The sequence below is a fragment of the Choloepus didactylus genome, chromosome 14 (assembly GCF_015220235.1).
Source record: "Choloepus didactylus isolate mChoDid1 chromosome 14, mChoDid1.pri, whole genome shotgun sequence".
In the NCBI taxonomy this organism is placed as follows: Eukaryota; Metazoa; Chordata; class Mammalia; order Pilosa; family Megalonychidae; genus Choloepus; species Choloepus didactylus.
In genome coordinates, this window is record NC_051320.1 from 10,282,770 (window position 1) to 10,310,245 (window position 27,476).

Sequence of the window (27,476 nt, forward strand, 5' to 3'; positions counted from 1 at the left end):
TCTTGCTGTAGCCATACAGAAGCCACAAAAAGAAGAAATGATTCACCACTATTGGCTGTTGTGAGTTTTAACAAGTACAGTTTTGGTTTTATTGCAAGGCACACAATCATATATATACAATGTATGATTATCATCACCTAAAAATACAGGATATAAATCATACACTTAACAGGAAAGGATTCAAACATGAATATGCCTTCACTTCAGAGAAGAAAACTGCCTTAGAGCAAACAGATAAATGTCCTTTTTGGGTGGGGTATTCCTAGTTCTGCAGAATCATCCAAACAATTATCACTTAGCAAATAAATCTCACTGAATGGACAAACAACCTTGCCACAGTTCTCTCTTCCAACAAACTCTAATTTAAAGCCATTCAAATGTATTCCTTTTATTCCAGTTATTCATATGATGATGCCCCATTACTAGAGGAAAGATTTATAAAGCATCTGACCATAGTTCTATAAATTTAAGAAATTTTATTTTTCAGTAATATGTCATAGAATGCAAACCAAATTCTTAGGATTTATGTTAATGTTCCTGGATTTTTTCCAAGTATTTTTCCAAACCATGCTTACTCTTTAGTACTTAACCTGGAATTTCAACTTAAGGGGATGTAGGGGGACATCCTTTAGGGGATACTCTAAGGTTCATAAGAGAAGCCTTATACACTGCCCTCCCAGTTAGAGTTACGGGCTTCCATCCTTGCTGCCGCCTCCTAAAATGTGATTCCATTTCTCGGCACTTTTCCTGACCCTTCACTAAGTCCTATCTTTCTGGAGTGGTAACCAAGGTGGAAAGAAAGAGGTAATCCAGAGAGTTGACCCCAAGGTTAGCCACATGCTGGTCTGAGAGAGACACAGCAGACAGTGTCCTCCTTGTTGAAGGGAGAGAGAAGGAACATCAAGAAATGGGAAAGATTTCAGACACCACAGGCTCGGACAAATGCATTGTCTGGAACGATGAACTTAGGACAAATATGACCACTGTCTCATGTTAGTAAAACACACACACAGTCACACATACTGACACACTCTTGAAAGAAACACAGCTGAGTGAGCTGTATTTTTCAATGTACTCATTTTATACAATTCATCTCATCATTCTTTCAATGACATGTTCTAAAATGCCCTATCCATCTTCTGTCCCCCTTTTAGTTTGGGGAAACTGGTGCTAACCATAATGCAGGAACTTGGAATACCCTCCTGGGCACTGAGAGCTACATCCCTCTCTCCTTTGGCTGCACACTTAGATATGAAGAGATGCAGGATACCCAAGCAAAGCCCAGACTCCAATAGCCACTGCCACAAGGGCATGTGGGAGCTAACTTAAAGGGAAAAAAATTACTACAGTTTCCTCCCACAATTATAGCTCCGCTATATTTTTAGACTGCATAAAAACCCACCATGACAATCTCCTGGACTTTACTCTTCCCTAAAGAAGTTATATATTCCCTATACTTCCATACGATTTATTCCTAGAAATACCCTCTATGTAGATATCATATCCCTCCTATATGATAGCCAAGATTTTAAACTCTGGGGCCAACATCAACAAATATTTAAGCCATTCTTCTCTGCATTTATTTCTAAGAATATAAGGACACCTAAAAATTTTCAGGAAGAAATGCCCAAAAGAGCTCCTCATTTTCAATTAAGAAAAAATCCTGCCACGCTGCCTTAAATCATCTGTTAGTGCCATGAAAATCTAACATCTCAATAAACCAACATGATTATAGTAAAATTCTGAAGCCATGTGTAAAACTTTCAATGTAAGATTTTCTTTTCAAAAGGGGACAGTATATACAAGAGAGAGAAAGCAGACAGTGAATAGAACTTATAGACATAGTGATGTCTAGAGTTATTTAGGTCTGTACATGTAATTTTACTATGAAATTCCAGAGGGCGTTGCCCACATGACATACTATGCTTAAAGAAGAGATTGATGTTATTTCTAAATTATCCTCTTTTTCTGCCCAAGAAAATCACAGAAAAAGCCATTACCTCTGAAACCACATTTCAGGGGGAAAATGGGAATTTATTTGTCATCTGGAAGTTTCAGTGAAATTACCCTAAATGTGCTGCTGATGGCATTATCTCCAGGACACCAGCTCTTTGCAGAACACAGTTCAAGGTGGGTCCTGGCCGTGAGTCCCATAATGTCCTCATTCAGCACACTTTTTGGGACTGCACTACTTTCTGCTGAAAGCCACAAAATAATATCCTGAGATTCCCATAAGTTAAATGCCCTCCTCTCCATGAATGGAGGGAACCTGGCAATAGCTATATATTCATAAGGAGATCAGCAAATGAACTAGACTCTGCCCACTGCTACACCAGCATTGACAGTGTGCTGGCACATGCACAGTGAGCCCTGATGAAGGACAAAATGGTCCAGCTGTCCAAGGCAGACGGGGCTGGGACTGGCTCCCAGAGAGCAGCTCATGTAGCAAAGTGCCTTAGCCTCAACTCCAAGTAACTCAGGAACATCATCAGCGCACCCTTGGGAAATTGCCTGGCTGGAAGGCATGCTCCCTCCTCATTTGCTCATATACTCTATTTACAGACGAAACTCTATCTACCAAAGGTGGTATTTAAAGTACTTTATGTTTCTTGACATTAGGACATGCCTTATTATGAGATTATTTATCAGAATAATAAGCTAAGAAAACCCACCCATAGTTATCAAGAAAGTAAACTGTTGGAAACCACCTTTTGCATATTTAAATAGTTTCATGAGCATCGAGATAAATTCTTTACTGGGACATCAAACACCTCCAGTGTGTGTGGGTCTGAGTCATAACTAAGCTGACACTTTCACCCACAGCCCCACAAAAGCATGTCCACTGAGTTCATAGGAAGCTGGGCTAGAGCCCTGGGTATGGTTGTCCTTCTTTTAGGGGTTGTTTCTATCAACGTTAAGTCTCTGGATTGGAAGCCACCAAGCTCCAAGACCAGCGCTTTTAAAAAAAAATGTTTTCCCCTTTTTGCTAAACAGAGATTTTAAAACTGCATTGCATCTGAAGGCCACAGCATTGGGTGCTGAATTAAATCTAGGTAGCCAGAAGGAGAAGTCTTGTTTCTTTGTTCATTAAAGGAAGTGGAAGTCTTCCTTATTTCTCTGCCTGGGAGAGCTGTCCTTGCCCGGACTCAATCAGATCTTTTGTATCTTTTGTACTCAATCCCTCTTTGGCCTTTGTGCTTCCATTGACCTGGCCGACGAAAGCAGCCTACACCTTAGAACTTCAGACCAAGAGAGTTTCAAAGTTTACTAGAAATCCTCTCTCCCCATCTCAGACTGCAGTTGTGATCTGGGTTAACCCTAGATCGTTGAACTCCTCTCTTCCTGGAGAACTATAGGAAGACATCTCCACGACTAGTCATACTGGTTTATTCAATCCGTCAGCATCCCTCAGATAAGCAGGATCCTGAACCGTATTTCTGACTCTGCTGGTGCTCTGCCGCTCCATCCTCATCTTCACGGGGAAGCAGAAGTCCCTGAAACACCGCTTGAAGTTTTCGTCCAGAAAGGCGTAGAGGATGGGGTTCAGGCTGCTGTTGGTGTACCCCAGGGCGATGCAGAAGTAGTAGCTGGACAGGGCGGCCGTGCTGTGGGAGGTGCTGCCCAGAGCCTCCACCAGGATGAAGATGTGAATGGGCGTCCAACAGATGATGAAGACGGCCACCACCACCAGGACGAGCCTGGTGATCCGACGGAGGTTCCGATCCTTCTCTCGGGAGCCCGAGAGGAGCCGGACGCTCTTCAGGCGCAGGATCATCAGGGTATAGCAGACGATGATGATGAGGACGGGGATCACGAAGGCAAAGACAAAGACGCAGATCTTCAGGAAGAGGTCCCACCAGGAGTAACTGTCATCAGGGAACTGCAAGGAGCACTCGATGACGTCCACGTCTGGAGGGGGTGACCAAAACCAAGGAAAACACACACACAACATCTGTTACGGTTAGGCCCACAGCTACAAAATATTTTAAGTATGAATTCTGACACTTTGGGTGGTAAAGGCCCAATACCCGTGACACAATATTACCTGGGGCAGATCGCCAAATCAGAAATAAAAACCACGTTATATCCACCATCCTATCTTTGCGTATTGAACAATGAGGCTACGAAGTCCCTGTTTATTGGTAACATACAAGATGCTACAGAATCAGTGAGTAAGTAAGGTTAGCTGGCAATATGAATTATCTCATGGCCCAAACTGATTTGAAGTTGATGGCTTTCAGAAGAGCTCAATTGTTCATTCATAGCATGGGATCTTAATGGTATTTCCATCTATTAACAGTTTTCCCAGATCTGTGGCTGTGGCAATAAAAGCTAGTGTCTATTTGCAGTTAATAACAAATACTTCAAATCTAACCATTCAATTTTACAAAAACCAACTAGTCAGAAAAAAGTATAAGAAATCATTACATGAGTCAATAAAAATGATGAAATTTGGCTAAATGTGTGAGGTATGGAAACAATGGTGCTTGTTATAATTAAGGGCATTATTGAAACATAAGTAAAACTGTTAGAGAAGGAGAAGGAGGAAGAGATGGAGGAGAAGGAGGGGAAGAAAAGACAGGAAGAAAAAGAAAGAGGAGAGAGAAAAGGAAAGAAGGAAGGAAGGAATGAAGGAGGGAAGGGGAGGGAAGGAAAGGAAAGGGAAAGTCATCATCACCATCATCAAGAGAATTTTGAAAGAAACAGGCACATTTTTTCACTTTTACCAACATCAGCCAAGTAATCTAGAAAAGCCGAACATTTTTGTCTGATTTCTTAGAAAATTGCTTTATTTCCTCTGCTTCTTTGTGCTGGATAGTGCTCCCTTTGGAGTGACTTTGATATTAAGGTGGGCAGAAATCCAGGATCAGTTTATTTTATGATATTGTCACTGGGGGCCCATCCACCCCCCAGGGTCCCTCTTCCTCAGCATGGGCCAGCCCCCACTTTTCCTCTTGCCTCGGAGCAGTCAGCTCTCACAGGGCAGGCAGAACTCTCTTTGCCCTGATCCTTCCCCGCAGATAAAGTAATCACAGGCAATACTATGTGTATAATTTATGTAATGAAAAAATATTTTCTTCTGAGGTTGGAAAAGTCTGCTTCAAAAATAACACAAGAATAATATACTTTAAGTAGTGAAAAACCTGTGTGCAGAATGTTTCCTGAAACATTCTAATGTGATCTTAATCAATTTATCCCTTGGTAAAACAAAGTACATCTTATTAGAATTTCAGTTAGTCTTACTTTAAAATACAAAGGATATAACTGTTTTGGGTAATTAATTGAAATGCTATTTCTGGGGAATTCCTTTTACAGATTTAATACCAACTCAAACATTCAAGTAATAAACAAAAGTTCCCAGAGTAACTTGAAATTTTTGATACTCTAAAAGGTCTTTGTCTAAAGTATTATTACAATGCAAGATGTTATTAGCAACCAACAAAAGTCCATTTTTGCTTTTGTGTTTATGGGAATAATTACAACTAAAATTCATGTTTAAAATTACCACCTATTAGCATAGGAAAAAAAGAGTTATTAAACAACTTTTGATGGGTGTTATGTCATGAAAATCTGAGTTTAGCATAAATATCCCATCCTGGGTTTTGATTTCTCGGTTGAATCTGGTAGACCACAGCTTCCTTGAAGGCAGGGAATTTATTTTTTCTGCTCAACTTTGTCTCTTTCTTGTGGTTGGTCTCAGCTTAAATGTCAGAGACATTTAGATAGAGGCCTCTGTATTAAAGCAGTCCTCTCCCCTGCACGTTATACTCTATTATACTCACCTTGCTTATTTTCCAGATAGACGTTATTCCAATCTGTAATTAAATTGTTACTTGCCTAAAGTTTTCTCTCCAGCCAGAATGCAAACTCCTTTTGGGTAGGGACCTGGTCTGTTATTCAACTTTAAATCCCTGGCACCTATAGCAGTGCTTGAAACACAGGGTGCTTAAAATGAATAAAATGTTAAATAAATGAACAGATGAATGCCACACGGATACCAAATTCTTGAGGATTGGGACTGACCACAGTAGCTATTATGGAAGAGTCACCCACTAAGCCAAGCAAAGGCATCACAACAGCTGATTTTAATTCGGACAAATCTTTGAGCTCTGAGGATGTGTTTCCTCTCAAATAAATTGTCTTGCAGGTAGTAGAAACACAACAAATATTTGATGAAGGGATGAGACAATCAACAGCAGCTACGTTTCCAAGATTTTGGAAAACACCTAGCTAAGGAGTTGGAAATATCCTCAAGAAGCATCGATGAGGCTGACTTCCCACCATAAGAGCAGAATGAGTGGGCTGAAGCAATAATCCAAGACACTCAAGTGAAAGAGCATGGTTTTATTAAATGCTCTATTTCAGGAAAGGCTGCATCTTCATGCTGAGTTATCTATATGATTGCCTCAGTTCAAAATGTGGTCTTTCTTTGCCTTTTATATTACTACTAGAGCTTCCTTTGGTACATGTTCCAATGTCTCAGAGCTGTCATCATTGAAGGGTTAATTAATTCATTCATTTTAATTGATTGATTAATTAGTTCTAATTGTTTAATTAATTAGTTCTAATATCTAAACTAAAGCTTTTCTTGAGTATGTTCTTTTTGTGAAGAATAATTCTATTCCTGCTTGTGGCTATTTGTGATGTTTGTTAAAGTTCATGTGTCAACTCAGCTAGGTTAAGGTGTCCAGTGGTTTGGTCAAGCCAGCACTGACCTGATTGTTACTGTGAGGGTATTTCACAGATAGATTAAATCATCAGTAAGTTGATTGCATCTATGGCTGATTGCATCTACAATCAACAAAGGAGATGGACTTCAGCAATGAGATGAGTCTCCTCATCCAATCAGTTGAAGACCTTAAAAGGAGAACTGAGGACTACAGCAATCAGAAAGAATTTCTATCTCTACTTCAAATAGTTAATTCCTCCTGGGGACTCCATCATCAACTTCACTGGAGTTCCCAGCTTGTGGCCTTGCCTGGGGAATTCAACATCACTTTCATCAAATCAAGTTTGCAGCTTGGGGCCTGCCCTGTGGAATTTAGACTTGCCAGTCCTCATGATCACGTGAGCCAATTCCTATAATAAATCTTTTAAGACTTACATATATAAAATATGTGTGTCTGTATATATACATACACACAGGATAGATACATAGATAGATAGCTAGATAGATACATAGATAGATGATAAAGGATAGATAAATGATAGATAGATAGATAGATAGATAGATAGATAGATAAATCCTGATATATCCTGTCAGTTCTGTTTCTCTGGAGAACCCTGGCTATGCACTATTATAGTAATTCTTAGCTACTATAATAACAAGACTAAGCAGAACATGAATCCTCCAAATAAATAATACACACACATAATAGCTAAAATATTATAAACAATATACTATGCTTATAAAAGGAAAAATTTTGGTGTATACAACAGCTCCCAGTATTGAATGGATACCACATAGACGCTGATAAAATGTAAGCGATAAAGCTAGGACAGGCTACAATCATTACGCTGGATGATGATAATAGGCAAGATTATGACGTGCTTGCTAGATACCAGGCATTGCTTTACGGGCTTTATGTTGGCTCAAAATGCCCCAGGAGGGAAGTACTATTATTATTCTTATTTTTCGGGTGAGAAAATTGAAGTGCAAAGGTCTGAATAATTTCTCCAAAGTGACACAGCCTATAAATGGTGAAATGAGGTGTCAACCCCAGGCAGTTTGATTCCAGAGTCTGAGTTCTTAGCCAAATAGAAACACTTTAAACTCAGAAGCATTAGTGGAGGCAGTGTCTGTCTAGGTGGATGTGTTCTAACACAATGGATGCCTGTGAAGGTTAAGTTCTTCTGTCAACTTGGCCAGGTGATGGTGCCCAGTTGTCTGGTCAAGCAAGCACCGGCTTCATTGTCACTGTGAGGATATTTCATGGGCTTAAATCATCAGTAAGTTGATTGCATCAATGGCTGATTACATCTAGCATCAACTGAGGAGGTTGCCTTCTACAATGAGAAATGTCTCATCCCAAAAGGTGAAGGCCTTAAAAGGAGAAGTGATGATTTGAGCAGTCAGAAGAGAGAACTTCCATATCTACTTCAGCCAGCTTCTCCTGGGGAATTCATGGAAAACCTTCATTGGGGTTCCCAGCTGTGGCCTGGCCTATGGATTTAGGACTTGCTCATCCCCACAGTCTCATGAGCCAATTCCAATAAAATTATCTCATAATATTTTCATAATGTGTCCATGTATATCTCTGTTTCCCTACAGAACCCTGACTAATTCAACGCCTGATGGCTTTTAGTGAGCCTTTGCCACAAACACCATTCAGCTCCGATTTGTCGTGAAGAGATTTTCTAAGAGTCTGAGCATGCAGTGTGATGCAACACTTCAAAATTAATGTGCTAGATGGTCCAAATACACTCTTGCACTATCTCAACAAAATCTGCTTTAGAAAATAAAAACACTTGGGAAGAAAGACAGGATACCTCCTCCAGGACTACTGAATTTTTCTCCCTCTTTCTCCTCTTTTTGCTGCACAAATTAATCTGCCGACACTGGTGGATCTGTTCTTCCATTGCCTCTGCACACAATCATCTAGAGCAATTCCTTCCTGGAAAAACTTCATCTGTCTTCATTTCCTCTTTCAAAAGCCTAATTGAAATACATTTCTCCAAAATGCCAGTCTTTGACAATGATTAGAGGTACGCAGTGGTTAAGTCTACGAGTGTAACATGGAATATAAAAATGAATTATTTATTTCCTCTGGGAAAATCATCCTCCTTCTTTTATTATTTAGCCCACTCCTCCCCAGCCCTAATGATATACAGCCTCTTCTTGGATCTGAGTTTTTGTGCACAAACACCATAGCCTCAGAACAGTTCCTTGCAATTTTATTTCCATTTGTCATAAGCAGGAAGAAATAAAATCCTGTGTGTGATTAATCATACTTAAAAATCCTGATCTAACAGAGAAAGTTGGGCATTTTCTTAAAAATTACCAACCATTATAGCTCAACACCTGCTGTGGCTATGCTGGGAATTCATTTTATAGCTTCAGAGCAGATATATTATGCTTCACTAAAAACCTTGTACTGTGCCAGATAAACTGGGATTTTAGTGCCTGTCCTTTCTCTATGACCTTGAAAGTTCTTGTTGCATGTATTCAATTGTCCCACTTGGGTATCACAAACCTCCCTCATAAAAGGAAGCACCTGGACAAGGGCTGGAGTAGTAAATGGCATTTCTGACGTCCAAGGTGATTGCTCTGTTCTCCTCCTCCCAGTGACTTTCCATTAAGACACAAGATATTTTCCCAGATTTATCTTTGACTGATAAAGCGAAACTCCTGGAATAGTGGCCTTCACCTTGGTTGCATGTCACGGTCACCTGGAAGAGCCTAAATAATCTTGATATCCAGACTGTCCCCCAGGCCAGTTAAATCAGATTCTCCAGGGCTGGGGCCAGGGCAGCAGGATTTTTTTAAGGTACCCAGTCAATTCCAACATGCAGCCAAGGGTAAGAACCACAGTTCTGGAATTATAGGGAAAACATTGATTATCCTGTTTGCTTGGGCCAAGAACTAAAATGCCCAATATCTAACAGCTTTGCTCATCTATAACTACCACCCCTCTGCGAATCTGACTTTTAATGGCCTACAGCCAAATGAAGCTGCGAATCTGACTTTTAATGGCCTACAGCCAAATGAAGCTGCTAATCTAGGCATATGGAGATTAAAGGAGGAAAGAGCCAGCATGAGTCTCTAATGACTTAGGAACCCTTTTAGGTGGAAACAAGGATAGTAGGCAGGTGTATTTTAAAAATCCATGTCCTATGATTGCCCACTTCATCCCCACCCCTCCCGATTCTGACAAATACTACAGGAGGAGGAGGAGATAGATTGGTATCTGTGTTCAGAGGTGGGAAAGGAATGCAAAATTTTTGTATTTCTTACATTTAATGGGCGTAGGCATTATCTTTCCACTGTTTTTGGCCTTTCCCCTAGATGTGTCTGAAATTAAGTGTGTATTAATTAATAAAGCTGGAAATGCGATGGAAATGAAGGCTCTTACCTTCCCTGACCTTGGTGCCTCCAAGGACGATGGCGGATATGCCAACGGATGATGAGAGAAGCCAGATGCAGATATTGATGATCTTCGCCTTCAGGGGCGTGCGGAAGTCCAATGCCTTGACGGGGTGGCACACGGCTATGTAGCGGTCTACACTCATCATGGTCAGGGTGAAGATGCTGGTGAACATGTTGTAGTAGTCAATGGAAATGACGATTTTGCACAGCACGTCCCCAAAAGGCCAGGAATTCATCAGGTAGACGGTGCTCTGGAAGGGCATGGTGGTTGTAACTAACGCGTCTGCCAAAGCCAGGTTAAATATGTAAATGTTGGTTGCTGTCTTCATCTTTGTGTATCTAAAAGACAGAGAGCGACATCATTTCCCTCCATTTTCAAATTCACAAGGTGAAGGGATCTGTGACAGTCTTTGGACTGCTGATTGTGCATTTTCATTCATTAGTTCTTTACATATTTATCGAGTGTCTAATATATAAATGGACTAGTCTAGACATTGAGGATAGTAGGAAAAGTGAGCTAAAATCCCTGGCTTTATTTAGCTTAGAGTCTAGTGCTTTGTTCAAAAGATATTTAAATAAAGAAATAAAAAGGTAAAGAGTAGACATCTATCTGTAGATAGATTAGTAGATGAATATAAACATAGATATTTTCAACAGACTTGCATATAATTACGGACCTTTATTTGGTGACTGATAATTCATTTTAATCCTACCCAGAGTTGCCTGGCTTTAAGCATTTTTAAAATGTTTTAATTTTTTTTTCTTTCACCTCTGTAAAACAAAGATAAAACATACATAACTTCTCCTTAGAGTTATTCTGGAGAAATCAATAATTGCAATTCCAATGCCTTTTGTAAATGCAAAATGTTTTTCAATTTTTAAATACTTACAGCTGCAATTGCTAAAACACAATTAGATTTGTTGATTGCTGCTTACCAGTGTACCCCTAGGGTCCTTGTAATTTTAAATGTATTATATAAATAAAGAAGGCTGAGTTCTTTTCTCACCCATCTCATAGCACCATATTCTGGTACAGTGGGTAGGTAAGAAATAATTCTGACATTGTTTTCCTTACTCCAATCTTCAGAGATTTTTTTAAAGCAAGTAATTTGTTTCGACCACCAACTGAGGTCAGATTTCCTTCAAGCCCAAAGTATTCTTTCCACTATAACATGAAATTTAGAACAACTCCCATTTTCAACTGAAATGGAATTAAAATGGTGGTTTTGCTTAGACACTGTGTCCTCATACATCTCCCAACCAGTGAAGGCCTCAAACTCTACCAGCAGGTTTTCAAGGCCAAGCGACTAAGGTATGTCTGGAAACCCCACATGTTAATTACTTTCTCCACACCTCAGATTTGCAAGGATTATCACAATTAATTCGGCCAGCACCCCAGGAACCTTCCAGAAGCCAGGCTTCTCCAGGAGTATGGCGCTGACCTTCATTAAAGGTCATTTGTAAGGAGCTGCCACACGGAAACCTACATCTGCTTTGGCTGTAACGTCAACACTAATGGCATTTGGTGATTGCCTTGGCACATGATACATAAACTTCCACAAGAGAAACTTCTTTGACAATTCAGTGATAAAACAGCTGCAACCATCCTTGGCAACAGTGTTGCCTCTTGGTGAGTGAGGCAATCTGGAGCTGCCCTGTATGGTCAGGGTGGCTTTTCTGAGGTAAAAACCAACTTGAGGGAAGGGCCTCAAGTAGCCTGACTTGCTGTAGTGGACACAAACTCACACCTCACCTTCACCTTCCCTCTCTTCCTGTTGGGATTTGCTCCTGGTTGGAGGCAGCTGTGGTAAAGGCTGGTACTAGCTAGAGTCGATGCTGGTTGCTTCCATCTTAATGCTCTGCCCACTAAATGGTGCTTCAATCTGGAGAGTGAAGGGGTTTATTTAAAAATATGCTTTGTCTTTTCCTTTTTGCTCCAATATTACTGAGAGACCCGTACATTTAGAAATGGATTAAATATGCATGGCCCAATGCTAGGAGAAAAGGCTTTATAAGGCAGCCCAGGTAACTAAGCAGGGATACTTACTGAGAAAAAGCCAATGTGTCTGCTGAGAAAGAATAAAATGCTAGCTGTTCAAATATTGTCTTCTTAAAAATATAGTTTTAAGTTTGAAAAATGTGTCTTAAAAACTGGCCTCTTCCTCTTCTTGCAACTTCCTCCCATACAATCCCTGATACTAGCAAAGATTCTGGAAGTTAATATCTTTGACTTCTACTCTTGTATTTTTTGACCCTGATAGTCTGCTTTTCCTTATAAAGTTAGACAGACATTCTCTGCTTTATGAAGTTAGATCTGGGTTTTAGTCCTTACACTTTTCCCTCTAACTAACAGGTAGTCTTTGGAGAGATCACTAACCACTGTGAGCTTCACTTTCTCCAAATATAAAGTGGGAAATATGTTTGCCCCATAGAGTTACTAAGGTAATGTATGGAACGCACCTGGCCCAGAGTCCATCCCTTAATTGATTTCATTTTCTACCCTCTCAAGTGGGTGAACATTAGCAGTTACCACAGGGAGTTTCTAGTTAAGGTTCATGGTCATTCAGCTCCAATATAAACACGAGAGTAACAACGAATGCTGGAAAGACCTGGGTGGCATGATACACAAATTACCATAAACTATAATATGACTCTCTACATTTATTAATCATAATAAATAATGGAGTGGCAGCTTGCCCTTTGCCTTTAAAAATATTTATAGCAAATAGATATATGAAATCGTGTAAAGTTTGAACCTACAAAGAATTCAAATCTGGTCATCAGATCTCAGAACAAGACAGGCGAGCAGCCACAACTCTGCAGACTGCACTAACTAATAGTAGCAAAAGTCCCTGCCACTAGAGGGACAAGCTACAACCAGCTGTCTCATGTGGGAGCTACCCCTGTGCCCATCCCAGGGCTCAGAGGACCCCAGCCAGAGACCCCAATGTGCTCTCCCACCAGGGGGCCCCTGGCGTCCATCAACGGCCCCATGTCATGGCACCAATGCCCTATTTTGAGATGGTTTCTACTGAAAACGAAAATGATGATGGGCATTTATTTCAGAAATCTCCCTACAACAGGCCCTTTGCTGTACATCCCACTTGTTTTATGTCATTTAATCCTCACTGCAGCTCTATGGGGAGAGGTACTATTTATCCCTATTTTATAGACAAGGCAACCAGGAATCACAGTTGAGTAAATTCCTCAAAGTGATACAGTTCAAAAAGACATAGCAGGAATTCAAACCCAAGTCAGTCAGATTCCAATTCCTGTGTTGCTACATCTACCCCAGCACTTCACAGTTTACAAATTTCAACATTCTGAGTTCAGTGTATCTTATTTGGGTCTCACAACTGCCCTTCACATTTACTCAGGAGACTTATGCCACTTCCCAGATACATGCAAAGAAAGTGAAGCTGCAGGAAGTTAAGGGGGGGTTAATGTGCCAGGAGCAGAAACTAGTATCAAGAACCTCAAAAGAGGACTTGGTAGGGGCTGGCATGGCAATTTCCCCTCTTCTGGAATTCCGGAGGACACACTTATAAACATACAACACTGAACTAAAAAAGTATAATTAAAAGTAATGAATAAGCTATGAGTTAATAAATATTTATTGACATCTCTTACACTGCACTGGATTCTGGGGAACACACAATTACAAAACAATACCCTCAAAACCAGCTTGGTTGAGCCTCTGGGCTTGTATTTAACCAAATGAAGTGTTACCGGGTCCTTTCATCTACTGTGTGTGCACAAGCAAGAAAGCTTTCTTATCATGATAGGGTATGAAATCATTTTCCATTTTACCCGCACTGCTTTACAAACATCCACAAGTGTTTCAAGTGAAATGGCAGCCATCTGGGTGAGAATTGGGGGCCTGTGTGGAGAAGCTGGAGGCGGGGCTGGGAGGGAAAGGTTGCACTTTTTAGCATACACACTCCAAGAGCATATGGCCCCCAAAAGAGCAAAGTCTGCAGGCTGTCCTCAGCAGGCTGCCAATATTACAAATCTGGGGGCTGTGATAGGTGTGCTGTGTGCTGTCCGAGATGTGTGAAGGGCAGGAAAGAGGTCAATGATGAACCTGGGGGGTGCATGCTAAGGACGGTGTCACCAGGAAATGCCTGTCAGGTGCTGTGGACAGCAGAGGTGTCTGCTGTTACTGGCTCCCCGCCCCAGGACACCTCAACGAAAGCCCACTCTGGCTCAGGTCTCTAACAAGAAGAAGGAACCTCTTCACAAGGCATGGAGTGTGGCCTTCCAGGTTGGCAGCATCTGTAAGAGTCTTTATAATGGGCCGGGGAACAAAACTGTGTGCTGAGGCGACAGGGACAAATGTCACCCTGCAGGTTTCTGTGAAAGCAACAAGACATTCGCTACGTGAGAAATGAAAGCCTGGAGGACATCAACCGTGCACACACGCAGTCCTTCAGCTCTGTCTTCTCTCCATCTGCCTGGTCAGCTGAAACACAGAAGACATCATCTTGGGACTACAAACACGCCTTGCTAGCAAAGTGCACTGTCCATGTGCTTTTAATTTTCACGATGTTCTTTAATCAGGAGTTCCTCTTCAGCTTTGTGACAACATCATGATTAACCCACGATCCTGATGTTGAATCACCACATATCAGGCTTTCGGTTATTTTAACCTTTACCTGCAGCTGCCCTCCATGTTGTGTAGACGTATCCTTTCTTCTCTCGTCAATAGATGTGTGCCACCACCACTGTCTTCATTCCTTTATTATTTCCACAAGTTTCTAAAGGCTCTCTCCATGCCCAGCAATATGCAACAAGACTCTGAGGAGTGCTTAAAAATAAATTCAACACACAGCCCCTTGTCCTCGAGGACCATTTAAACTACTCGAATCTGAATTATAGTGCAAACTACAGGAATGCACAGAAAGAGAAAACAAAGGTGTCCTAAAGTGATGAGGAAACATCTGGAAGAAGAGAGAACCAGAACAGTTTCTTATGCCTTGAGCAGGATCTGGGAAGACAGACAGCTTGATGGCTAATGCCTTCTTCAAGGGTCGTGAGGAAACTGGAGCTAATGATTTAGGGTCCTGAGGGAGGCAGGTTTGGATGGAGGAAGTGGGGTCAGAACACAGAAGGCCTTGAACCCCAGGAGAAAAAAATCATTGTAAGCATTTGTTGAGGACTCATGTCACACACACTGTTTTCGGAATTTTGTGTTATCTGACAAAGTTGTCATGATGATTAAGTGAGACAAGAATAGAATTACTTAGTGCAGGACTTGGCACATGGTCATTACTCAACAAATGCCAGCCATCATTGGCATCATCACTGCTGCTTTATCGTTACTTTCCGCAGCCCTAGTAACCCATATCACAATCCCGAGGGGACTCCCTCCCCGCCTTTAGAAGAGGAAGAAGTTTTAGAGATGTGTCCCCGAGTCCAAATGTAATTGAGTCAAGGAACTCAGGGCTGCCTTATTCCAAAGTCTCTTGAGGAGTCAGATAATTTATCTGAGAAATGATGGGTATGAGTGAACTCTGCCATTTCCTTCAGCTAAAAATTGAGAAACCTTCTGCTCAGCATGGTCAGGTGTCCATAAGGAGGGTAGAAAATATGTGACATGGTAAAATAGGCATCAGAGAGTTTCAAAAGTGTTGCAGAGGTGAACGTTACAAGCTATGAGCATTGCACCCACCATGTACACAGTGGGGTCTGAGCTGTGCCCATTTCACAGTTGAAGAAACTGAGTTAAGTGACTCGCCTTAAACCACAAACTACTGAGACAGTGGGGAGTACAACTGGGCCTTGTGAGTAGCTGTTGAGCTACAGCTCCATAGGATGAAAAGGAAAAGGAACCCAAGGGCCACTTTTCCAAACGGACTCCTTTTCCCTAGCAAATACCTGGGAGCCAAGGTAATGCACCTGGGCACACCCGTGTGGTCTGAAGAACAAGCAAGTGTGATCATGATGACCCAGGCAGGAAGCCGCGGCTTCTCTTACAGCACCAGTGATGCCCGAGGACTCTCCAAAACATCCAATTCTCTACCAGCAAGGATCTGCAGTGCCAGGGAAATATCAACCTTGTCAGCAGGTGGTAGATGAAGAGCATAGTAAGGCAGGCAGAGTTTTTGCTTGTTTTCTCTGCCTCACCACCAAGCATGATTTATTCATTTTCTTGGGCATGTTTTCCAGGTACATAGTGTTCTTGATACTATGTTCACATTGGTCAGAAGTGCTGATGATTGTACTGATGTGAATTCTCAGAAAGTCTTTGAAAATATAGTGAGTTTGCTTCTTTAAATTCTCCAGATACCTTTGGTTCGTCACAAGGAAATTAATTTGCTATATGTCCTCTGGGATTATTTACTATTGAAACTATGGATCTTTATTAAAGGGCAGCCAATGATTAAAAGAGAAAGGAAATTCAGTGATTGCTTCCCAAACGATCCCACTTTGAAGTTCCCTTAATCTGTATTTTTCTATTCCCACAGGCATCACACCCTCTCAGGACTCCAGAATTATGCTCACATATGCAAAGAGCAAACACTTTAAAAAAACCAGACAGTGGAGCTTCTCTCTGAGTTCACCACAGGCAAACGTGGTTCCGACTGCAGTTAGCACGTGGGAAGCAACATGCTGGCCAGACAGCAGATGTATAGGCTGCTCCTGCTCTCATGCACAAGGTAGGAAAGCAGAGAAGGGGGTAGGGGGGGGAGTCAAAGCAATGCATCTATCCCCCTCTGCAGGTACAAGCTGGATAACGATACACCCCTGACTTGGGTACAATGTTCCTGGGGCACTGAGCTGCACACTCTGGGTGAGTGATGCCCATCAGCATCTAGTAGAAAACGGAAAATCTCCAACAATCAGCAGTTTTGTTTCTAGAGCACAACCACCTGGATACCTGGAATTTCAGGGATATTTGAAATTATTTTTCAGTTTCTATATACAATCTTGACCTGGCTAGGGTTGAGCCACGATATGGGCAAGCAGAGAGGCTCTGTCCTCTATCAGATAAAGCAACTCCTGCCCGCAGCAGGAGGCAACAGTCAGGCAGAGAGAGCTGAGTGAGGCTGGAGAGTTAGAGAAACTTGGGCTCAAATACTGGACTGTGCATTTAACAATCCTGTGCACTTAGACAGTCACTTAAACCCCTGTAGTTTTCCCTAACTGTGAACAAGCTATAGCAATCCTTAGCTCAAGGGGTGGTTTTGAAGTTAAATGAGTTAATACAAAACCGGAGCTCAGCAACTAGTTCCTATTGTTGTAGCTCATCTGTAAATTCTCAGAAGTCTGGTCATCTTCCCTGCCCAGCTTCAGACCAATTCCTTGGGAAACTCCCAATCAATCATATTTTTTGATAGTTTGCTCTTCTTCCATTTAAATTCAGACTTGCTTGGCCAATGAGGAGGGTAGGTTTTTTTTTTTTTTTATAGCTTCTTACAATAGTATCTCTACTTCTAAAATCTATTTTTCTCACAGAAGTCTTCCTTATTAAAGATTAAACCATCCCCACCTCCAAATAAAAGAAAAAAAAAATTGGCTGATCTTGCTGTCAAGGAACAAATAATTGTTATTCTGAAATATCTTTTGTTAATAAAATTCTCCTTCCACTACTGAAACCCTGGATGCCTACCCTTAGAAAGGAAAGCCCTAAGTCTGTAGGTTTTTAGCTGAGCACACCGTCTCCTGGGGCAACGACAATTGAGTGCATCCAAAAGTTAAACTGGGAATGAAGAAGATGCCAACTGCATCACACAGTTCATACCAAGAGAGCAATGCTGGAGAAATGAGGCTGGGTGATTAATGGAGAGGGGCTGTTTTCTCTCAGTGAGGAATAAATTCCCCCTGCAGCAAACTCTGAGACAGGCACTGAGAAAAACTGTAAAGGCAAAACAATCAAGAAGTGATTTCAAAGCATACAATTTTGCCTGGAGTGTGTTAGAGTTCAAGAAGCCTACACAGCTGATCACCACACTTTTTTTTTTTTTTTTTTTGTCTCTTTGTTTTTGTTTTCTTGGCTTTTGTTGTTGCAGCTATTTAGTCTCTGGTCCATGAAACAGTTTCATGAGGCTTTGGACTTCATCAGCAAAGACATATCCCACAGGGAAGAAAATGATTCCATTTAGCTAACGCAGATAAAGAGTTGCAATGAAACCAATGCTCTCTTTCAAGAGCTTGTCAAAGACATAGGAATTATTTTAAGAAATGAAAGGCAGGATCTTTTGAAAATAATTTCTGGAGTTATTTTTGCTAGGTTTGCATCAAAGGAAGTGTTTCGTGTTGATTCTAAGAGAGGATTGGGGATAAATTAGAACATATCATTTTAATCAAAGCCCAAGGTAACACCAGTGTTAGGTGGCACGCAGCAAACGGTTCACGATGCAGATGCTGTGTTATACCTTTGTGGTTTGGTGGTCCTAAGGAATGCTGTGTTGGGAGCACACATGACTGCACTGGTGACAGGGGGAAGCCCGGGGAGGAGTATTGGAAGCCTGGGATGGGAAGAGGCAAGCACCAGAGCAGATCCCGTGGTTGGGTCACCAATTCCTTCCCAGGCTTCCCCAATTTGGAGACAGCCACGCAGTTTTGTGGGACTGACATCATTTCCACCATACAGCTGAAACTGGCTTAGGGGTGGACAGAGCAAGTCAGCCTATAACACATCTCATCAGAGTGCAGCGCAGAAATTCTGTTCAAAGATTTGGAAAAGAAATGCTCTCCCCCTATTTATGAGCAAGAAAGCATGTATCTTCATGAGAAAATATCTGTTCACCCAACAAGCTTGGGTGGGTTGACTACCTTTAGATAAGACATTTGAGTTCAGGAAATGTAACTATTTTCATTGTATTTTTGTGGTTTGGTTTTCTTCTGTGCCCCTTATGAAGTTCCCCTTTTGAGAAATTTTGGCACTGCCCAGGCTGAACTCTAGGGAAGCAAAAATCTTCTCCTCTCGGGCTAAGGATCTAAGGTCAATAGGAGATAAATTCCTAGAAGTCTTCATTGTGGTAACAAAGAACTAATGAAAACTAAAGAGAAAAGAACAAGGAAAAGGCAAAACTTAAAAGTCAAAGACAAAGGACCAAATAATTTTTTGATTCCTGGTATTTTTTTCCCAATAAATTCTTCCTTTTTTAACCTTACAATTAATTTACAAAGAAATATACCTCCACAAGAGTAAAGATTTCCTTTAAATTATGCAAAAGAAATATGCATATCATTACCATGGAAATTGAAGCCTGTGGAGAATGTTCCGTTAAGCAGATTCTCTAGAAAGCTGAAGTGGCTGTAAAGCAATCACATAAACTATCCAGTAGGAAAAAGGCTATTGGATTCTGCAGCCAGGGCAGGTAACTGGGCTAGAGATATGGATTTAGTTTTCTGTCATTATTCTTTGAACATTCCTTCGACCCCCTTATCTCTTTCTTCTCCTCTGGGACTCCCATAACACATATATTGGTGCACTTAATGGTGTCCACAGGTCTCTTAGGCTATTTTCCCTTTTTATAATTCGTTTTTTTCTTTCTGCTCTTCAGCTTGACTCATTTTAATCAATTCACTGAGTCTTTCTTCTGCCAGCTCCAATGTGCTTTTGAAACTCTCCTGGGAATATTTCATTTCAGTTACTGTGGTCTTTGACTCCAGTAGTTCTGTTTGGTTCCTTTTTAAATTTTCTCTCTCTTTACTAAGATTCTCATATTGCTCATTCATTATGTTACTGATATCCTTTAGTTCTTTCTCTGTATTTTCCTTCATCTCTTTGAGCATTTTGAAGATCACTTTTGAAAAGTCTTCATGTGATATATCCACAATCTGATCTTCTTTGTTGATGTTTCCTGGATTCCTGTCCTCCTCCTTTGGACGGGCTATCATTTCCTATTTCCTTATTTGTCTTGTACTCTCTTGTTGCATGCTATACAATTTAACATTTTACACTGGTAATACTAGGATTTATTCCACGCTGGTATGTTTTAATATTTTACAATGTCACCTCTAGGATTTATTCCCTGAGGTGTCTGTTTCTTGAGTTTCTAACCAGCTGGTGATTTGACAGATATTTTCTTGAGTGTCAGGAGCTAACACCACCAAGCAAACTTAAACAGAAAACACCTTTCACCATCTCTGCACATTGGCTTTGCGTTGGCTGGTGTTCTCCATCAGAGTTCAGCCCTCCTCCAAGGAACATCAGCCCACGATGAACACAAAGTGCAGGGCCCTCCCTGTCTTTCCCGTACCTGCTTCTTTTCCTGGGATTGTGCTTGCTGGTGGCTTCAGGGGTTCCCCTGTATTTAGGAATTTTAATGCCTCCTCAACTCCCCAGAAAACATACCTTCTCCCTCTCCGGGGTGTTCCTCTGCAGGACTTGAAGGAGGTAAGCCTTTGCTCCAGGCTGCCTGACTCAGTTGTTTCCTACACTGCTTTCCCGTGTCAGGAGGAGCACAAGGGAGAGGAGTTTCCCAAGTGAGTCTCACCCGGCTGGAACAAGGTCAGGGACCCCAAAGGGAGCACCAGCCAGCTCCAAACTGCACCAGGAGCTTCCCCCAAAGCTTTCTTGACTCGGTCCATAACCATCCAATGCAGCCCGTCGCCTGTCTTCCACAGCTCTAAGGAAGCGTACTGTCTTTAAATCTCCTCTGCCACCTTTGTCTGGGGCAGGTTGGAACAACTGTCACCCTCAGGGCTGGGCCCCAGTCATCTAAATTCACTGATCAAAAGCCATCATCAGTGATTGACCCATGTTCACCCCAGATCTTGGGGAGTGGATTTCTATGTCCTTTTTGGACCCCAGTAAGCTACACCAGGGGCTGGACCCCACTGCTGCCTGGCATGAGAGTGGGAGCTGGGTGGCCAAAAACACCATGCAGAGAGAGCAATTTACTGCTCTTTACCTTTGCCATAATCTATCAGCCTCTTCCTCCCGCTCTTCCCTGGGTGCCATAGGGTATTCTACTCGTGTCCAGAGTTCCACAATAATTGATTCAGACAGTACTTGCCTGCTTAATGGCTGTTCTGGTGGAGGGACTGATTCCTGCAGTTTTCTATTCTACCATCTTCCCACAATACCCCCTTACAAGAAATACAGATTTAGGATTCGTCAGAATTTATGTGACAGTCCCAGCCACAAGAATGGATAGAATCATTGAAGGACAGTGTGATGGTTAGTTTGATGTGTCACAACTTGATTAGGCTGCAGTCCCAGTTATTCAATCAAACGCTAATCCAGGGGCTGCTTTGAGGTATTCTGCGGATGTGATTGAAGTCCATAGTCAGTGGACTTTGAGTAAAGGAGATTAACCTAAATAATCTGGGTGGATTTGGTCCAATCAGTTGAAAGGCCTTAGAAGCAGAGCTTCTTCTCTGAAGAAGAAGAAATTCCGCCTGTGGACAGCAGGACAGCAGCTGCAGCTGGCCTTCCTGGCAACCTGCCTGACGGCTGTGAGATTTGCCTAGCCTGCCGGCACAGTTGTGCAACCCACTTCCTTGCAATAATATATATATATATATCATCTCCTACTGCTGTGCTTCTCTGTTTGAATCCTGACAGAATCAGAGTATATGCAAAGTGAGGACAGAAGCGAGCTGAGAAACATCTGAAGAAGGTTTTTTCAAGAGACATCAGAGGAAGAAGAGGAGTGCATAAAGGAGATGGAAGGGAAACATGGAGCCATGTGAGAAGAATTAGTGAGGCACTGTCAAAGAGATGGAGGGACTGGAGGTTGGCCAGGCATGTCAAATCCTTCTAATTCTCTATTAGAAGAAATGGAGACCTGATATGAGCCTCTGAAGCGTCAGTGCCGGAACTTTGGTAAAAGCATTGGTGAAGGAACCCAAGTACCCTGGGCTCAGGAATGAGTGGACAGTGAGGACTCACAAGGACTTGTCATTCCTTCAAGAAGCTTGCCCATGAAGGAAAGTAAACCGAAAGAATGTTAGCTAAGGGAAATCAGAACCATGGAGAGTTCCGAGGAGACTGAATTGGTGATTAAAAGATGATAAATGCATGAGTAGGTTCACATGCTGAAAGGACAAAGTCAAGTAGAGGGGGAGAGATTGCAAATGAAGTAAAGAGAGGGAAAAGAAACAGCTGACACAGACAGACTTCAAGAAAGCAGGAGGCAATGAGATTTGAATCACAGGAGCAGGAATTTGCATGAACATAAAGAAGACTCTCCTCTTCCACTGAGATGGAACAGAACGAGGGCCAGATGCTTCCATGAGCTTATGTCAGAAGACGGAGCCACCTAGCATCTAGTCTCTAGTGTTTCAGTGTATTACTAGGTAGGACTGTTTCCTGAACCTGAGGGAAATATGGTCAGGTAGATGGTTTGGAAATCAGAAAAGATTTGAATTAGACTTTTAATTAGAAATGGGAGAAGGATTTGGCTCTTTCTTGGAAATTATGGAATGTGGTGGATTGAATTGTATAACCCAGTTTGGACATGTTCTTGGTTTTGGTGAGCATTTCTGGTGTGTGTGGACCCACTGTAAATTAGGATCTCTTGAAGATGTTCCTTTAGTTAATGTGTGAGCCAACTGAATCAAGTTGCATTTTAGCTCAGATTACTACAGTCCTTAATAAGCAGAATGAAATTCAGACACATAGAGAGAAAGCCACAAGAAGAAGCCAGAAGTCAACAGAACCTGGAGGAGAAAGGAGTAGACATCACCATGTGCATTGCAATGTGACAGAAGCTAAGGTCCAAGGATCACTGACAGACAGCCCCAGAAAGTCAGTCTTTGGGGAGAAAACATCACCTTGCTAACGCCTTGATTTTGGACTTCTCCTAGCCTCAAAACCTTGAGCCAATAAATGCCCATTGTCTAAGCCAACCCATTGTACAGTATTTGTTTTAGCATCTGGAAAACTAAGACAGGGAGGGACACAGAGAAACTTGTAGGCAGAATTGATGATGACATTGCCATGAGAGTAGATAAAACTGATTTTATCCAGCATCAATCATGAAGCTGGTTATGGAAAAAGGAAGGTCAATCACTGGCTTGATCCAGGGTAAATGTTTTGGTGGAAGAGAATGTCAAAAGAACAAGAAGGTAGGGAAGTTGTTGGGAGACAAGCTGAAGTGATGGCTTGTGGGGTCCAGGCTGGGTAAGAAAAGATGAGACAGTCTTGGAGAAAAGGGAGGACACCCAGGGAAGAAGGTCTCCAAAAGTCTGAAGAATTAGTATAGCTGGAAATGGAGTATCATAGTGAACAGCAGCACAAGATCTCAGGTCAGACTACTGGGATCATTCCGGCCCCACAAGTTAGCAAAGTGTGGCCTTACTTTATTAAGCCTTTCTTAGCCCTAGTTTTCTCATCTGTTAAATGGGCTTGATGGTAATACACCTCTCACTGAGAAGGTTAAATAAAATAATTCACATGAAGTAGTTAGCATTAAATGCCTGGCACATATTAGGTGTTCATTAAATTTGTATTGTTTTTGGTAATGGAATGAGAGAGCTGTATGATGGGAACTTGTAAGCGCAAGAGATAGATCTTTAAGAAGACAAGTGAGTGTGAGTCACTGGTGTGGAGTGGAGATGACACCTGAGGGAGTCCAAAACTGTGGGTTTGGGGCCGTGAATGGGTCACACCCCTGGACATACAAAGGTGGTAACAGAACTCAAGGACTTGAATCAAGGACTAAGAGAAGAGCTGCCCACCCAGCACCACAAACGCCAAAGCCTGGCCATAGGGGAAGCTGGAGCATTTAAAATCTTAGTACCCACAGCGAAAGGTAAACGTGCCCCAATATTAGGGAATTATAGCAGTTGGTTCATAGTAAATGATGAGACCCCTTGAACCGTTAAATCTCTCCAGGAGATACCAGGCAGCATTCCAGGCACTCAAGGCAGGGAGCTCTATTTGCAAGGCAGACCTAAAAACAGTACCACCTTTTCCCACAGCTCTATCTTTCTCTCCAGGTCTGTGCTGGCATCCTAGACCTTCACCTCCCCCAGCATCTAACTCTATCCTTGGAATGATTTTCTATAAGACTGAACTAAGCTAAGGCGCTTTCCCATGTACAACATTTTAAGATACAGTCCTCAAAAGGGATCCCTCAACTTCTTAGGAAATGTTGCCCATCCCTCAATGTCAGATATAGAAGGTGTGTTCAAATTCCACACCTCGCTCTCCTCTCAACTCTGACGGCCACATCATAGCTCTCTCCCAATCTTCAGTCCTTCCTTCTCCTGAGCTAAACAAACCCAAGTCCATCAACTTCTCTTCTGAAATTTTATTTTTTAATTCCTTGGCCATCTATTAATCTGAACACATTCTAAATACAACTTAACCCTCTTAGCTATGGATTTAAATGAACTATGATCTCAGGTTGGCATTCCAGGATGATAGTGTAACTCTTCCCTTATGGAACTTAATCTCTAACTACGAGCGAGGTGGAAGAATGGAAGAATGTTCTTGTGAACATTATTTTATCTAACTTATCTTGTATTCTTAGCTGAACTTATTCTCATTTAACAAAATTAATCATGAGTATCTTTGGGACATATATATACATGTGTCTATATATGTATTTCTATTTACCATAAAAAGTCCTAATTATTCTATAAGGATTTTTTTCCCTGACATGTCTAATGTCTCCCACTGAACACATTAATGGGATTCTTAATTCCATTAATCTTAGACTTCAGAGCCATATAAAAAGTTGTAGAGCAACTAAGACCTATTCTCCAACTTAAGACTTCAGATTTTGCTCACCCAAAAACAAGCACTGAAATATGATATGAGTGGGAAGAGGGCTGTCTTTTCCTTAGCATCCTCTTTTTGTGTAACACTACTTCTGTTTTGCAAAGATCTCGGTACCAAATATATCATAATAACTATAATTATGGATGTCTTTTATTTTCTTCTGGTTTTCTACAATCATCTCTCTAATGGAGATCAGTCCTGAGGTTAATATTGACTTGGATAAATGATTTGCTTTTTAAATATCCCCCCTTCTGTAGCTTTACTCATCACTGACTGAATTCCTGTAACACATGATAAACAATTATGAAAACCAAGAATACCAAGCTACAAACACTAACTGTAGGTGAAAACAAGCTTTAAAATGTGTACTTGAAGGCTAAAATTATGATTTTAAATTTCAGAGCATAGATGGCAGGAAAAACAACCTGATATTTCCAATTCAAAAAAATACATAAATTGGTATTTTTATGATGATGATTTCCCAGGAGAAAGACTGATGATCCTGCAGGTATAGTTATTAAAGTTTACAATAAATCAATGGCCTGTTTTAAAAGTAGAGTCAAACTAAGAAAAGAAAGTTCTTCATTTTTTCGGTGTCCCTAACAGATTTACTTGCATCCTTTCCTTGTTTCACAGGGGCTCTCAAAGCAGTTTCTTGATTCTCAAAGGGGGCATTTCTAAAGCGTTATATATCCCAGAAAGTGATATACACATGTCTCAAGGAGCAGGCAGATGAAAGTTGAGATTTTTTTTCCCTTTTCTTTTTTGGACAGTGTCCAAAATCAGAAGCACCTCAGTACCAGAAACTTATATATGCAGATACGTCCAGACATATTCATGATTGGAAGTTGGCAACAATAAAATTCCACAAAAGAACAGCACAACTTTCAATTTCTCATGGAGGGAAAAAAAAATCCAAGCTATTTTTGAAAAATGCCACAGCCATTATTTTAGAGGAAAAACATCCAATGGCTTATTTATAAAAGTCACCGGTATTCTAAATAAACAAGAGGGCATTCAGGATCAACAACCCCAAATAGTAGGGTTCATGGGCTTTTACATCTATTTGATGAGTCACAGGAAATTCTGAGTTCTTTTCAGTGCATTCGGTGGGCCTGAAAATTATCTTATAAAATATTTGCAAAGAGCAAAAAGAAAGTATGCCAAACTGGTACAGGCAACCAGGCAAGAGGCCATGAAATGGATCTGTTTCTTTTCCAAGAAACCCTGAAATTTATCTTGTTGCCCCACACCTGGTACATTTCCCTGCCCATTCCGAGTTTCCAGCTGGCCCGTGGGGCTCCGGAAACGCCCCCAGAAGCCGCTGACTGCTCTGTTCCCTCCGTGCGAACCTCGCAGCCACCCACCCAAAACCTCCCCGAGGAAATCCTGCGCCTGCTCTGAGATGCCACCCTCCGGGAATGGCCACAACCCTGCACCCAGCGGCGTCCCCACCACCCGGCTGGCTGCCCCTCCGCCCTCCCCGCCCCGGCCGGCCCGCGGGGTGCTGGGGCCCCGAGCTCACCGGATGATCACGAACATGACCAGCGAGTTGCCCACCAAGCCCACCACGAACACCACGGAGTAGACGGCGGTGATGATGACCGGGATGGCCGGGGAGATGTGCGCGGGCTCCGGCGGCGCGTCCTCGGCGCCGGCGCTGCCGTTGCCGTCCGGCTCGGCCCAGCCTGGGAACCAGCTGCTGCTGTTGGGGAGCAGGCAGGCGCTCGGGGCGCAGGAGGGGCCCGGGTCCCCGCGGAAGATCTGCACCGGAGACTCCATGGTCGGTGGCTGCGACTGGAGGGCGAGGAGAGAGAGCTGCACCTGCGGGCCTGAGGAGAGCGGGAGGTCGGCCTGGACCCGGAGACGCAAACTTTCTCCGCGCCCGGGCCAGCGGGGAGCCTGCGGATGGCGACCTAGGGCGCTCAGCCCGGGGGACCGGACCGGGAGGACCGGCCTCCCGCCGCCGTCCTCGCCAGCAAACGGGAGAGCGCTCGCTCCTTCGCCCCAGCTCCCGGGATGCCCCCATCCACCCTAAGCACGATCCCACCGTGGCATGCAACCCCAGACTGCCAGCCCGAGCCCTCAGGGACAAGGCATCCTCGAGGATGGAGTCCCCTCGAGCACAGAGCCCGCGCTGCAAAGGGCTGCTCCTCGAAAGCCGCCCAGAGCCCACCTCTGGCTTCCCGGCGCCGCGCAGGGTGGTACAGAGGGGCGCCCCGTCCGGTCCCGAGTCACGCGCTCCGGGCCAGCCCGGGGTCCGCTGGGTCCTTAGGGTCGTCGCGCAGCTGCCGCTCCCGCCGGCTCTCGGCCGCAGACCGGGTCCACGCTCTGGCTGGAGGGCCCCCGTGCACCCAGCGCCGTCTCCGCACTCCGCGCGCGCCTCGCGGGGACTGGCGGCGGCTCAGGAGGGCGGGCGCGCGGCGGAGGCTGGGCCGGGGCGCGGGGCTGCGGGCGGAGAGCTGGGCCGGCACGCCCCCGGGACCGCCCCGCCCACCGCAGCCCCGGGTCACCGTGGCCCCCGCCTTCCCCCGCCGCGCCCGGGTGGTCCTGCAGCTTTCCCTGCGGCCTAAAACCGGCGAGGGCGTGTCTATTTAGTAGGCTTATGCATCTGGATTATTCCTAGCGTGGCTAGAATGTAGAGTAGGCGTTAGGTCTCAGGATCCCTCTGCTCTGGGGTACCGGGAAAGCCATAGCTTTGTT

At 43.0% G+C, this 27,476-nt stretch overlaps 1 protein-coding gene across 1 annotated transcript; it reads right to left on the reverse strand.

The window, feature by feature from the left end:
* Positions 1-27,116, reverse strand: OPRK1 (opioid receptor kappa 1). Its single transcript, XM_037803486.1, has 4 exons — positions 26,950-27,116; positions 26,299-26,605; positions 10,074-10,426; positions 1-3,909 (listed from the first exon to the last, which is right to left on the reverse strand). The coding sequence occupies exons 2-4, from the start codon at positions 26,553-26,555 to the stop codon at positions 3,377-3,379; spliced, it is 1,143 nt and encodes a 380-aa protein (XP_037659414.1). The 5' UTR covers positions 26,556-26,605; positions 26,950-27,116; the 3' UTR covers positions 1-3,376.
* Positions 27,117-27,476: the final 360 nt, after the last annotated feature.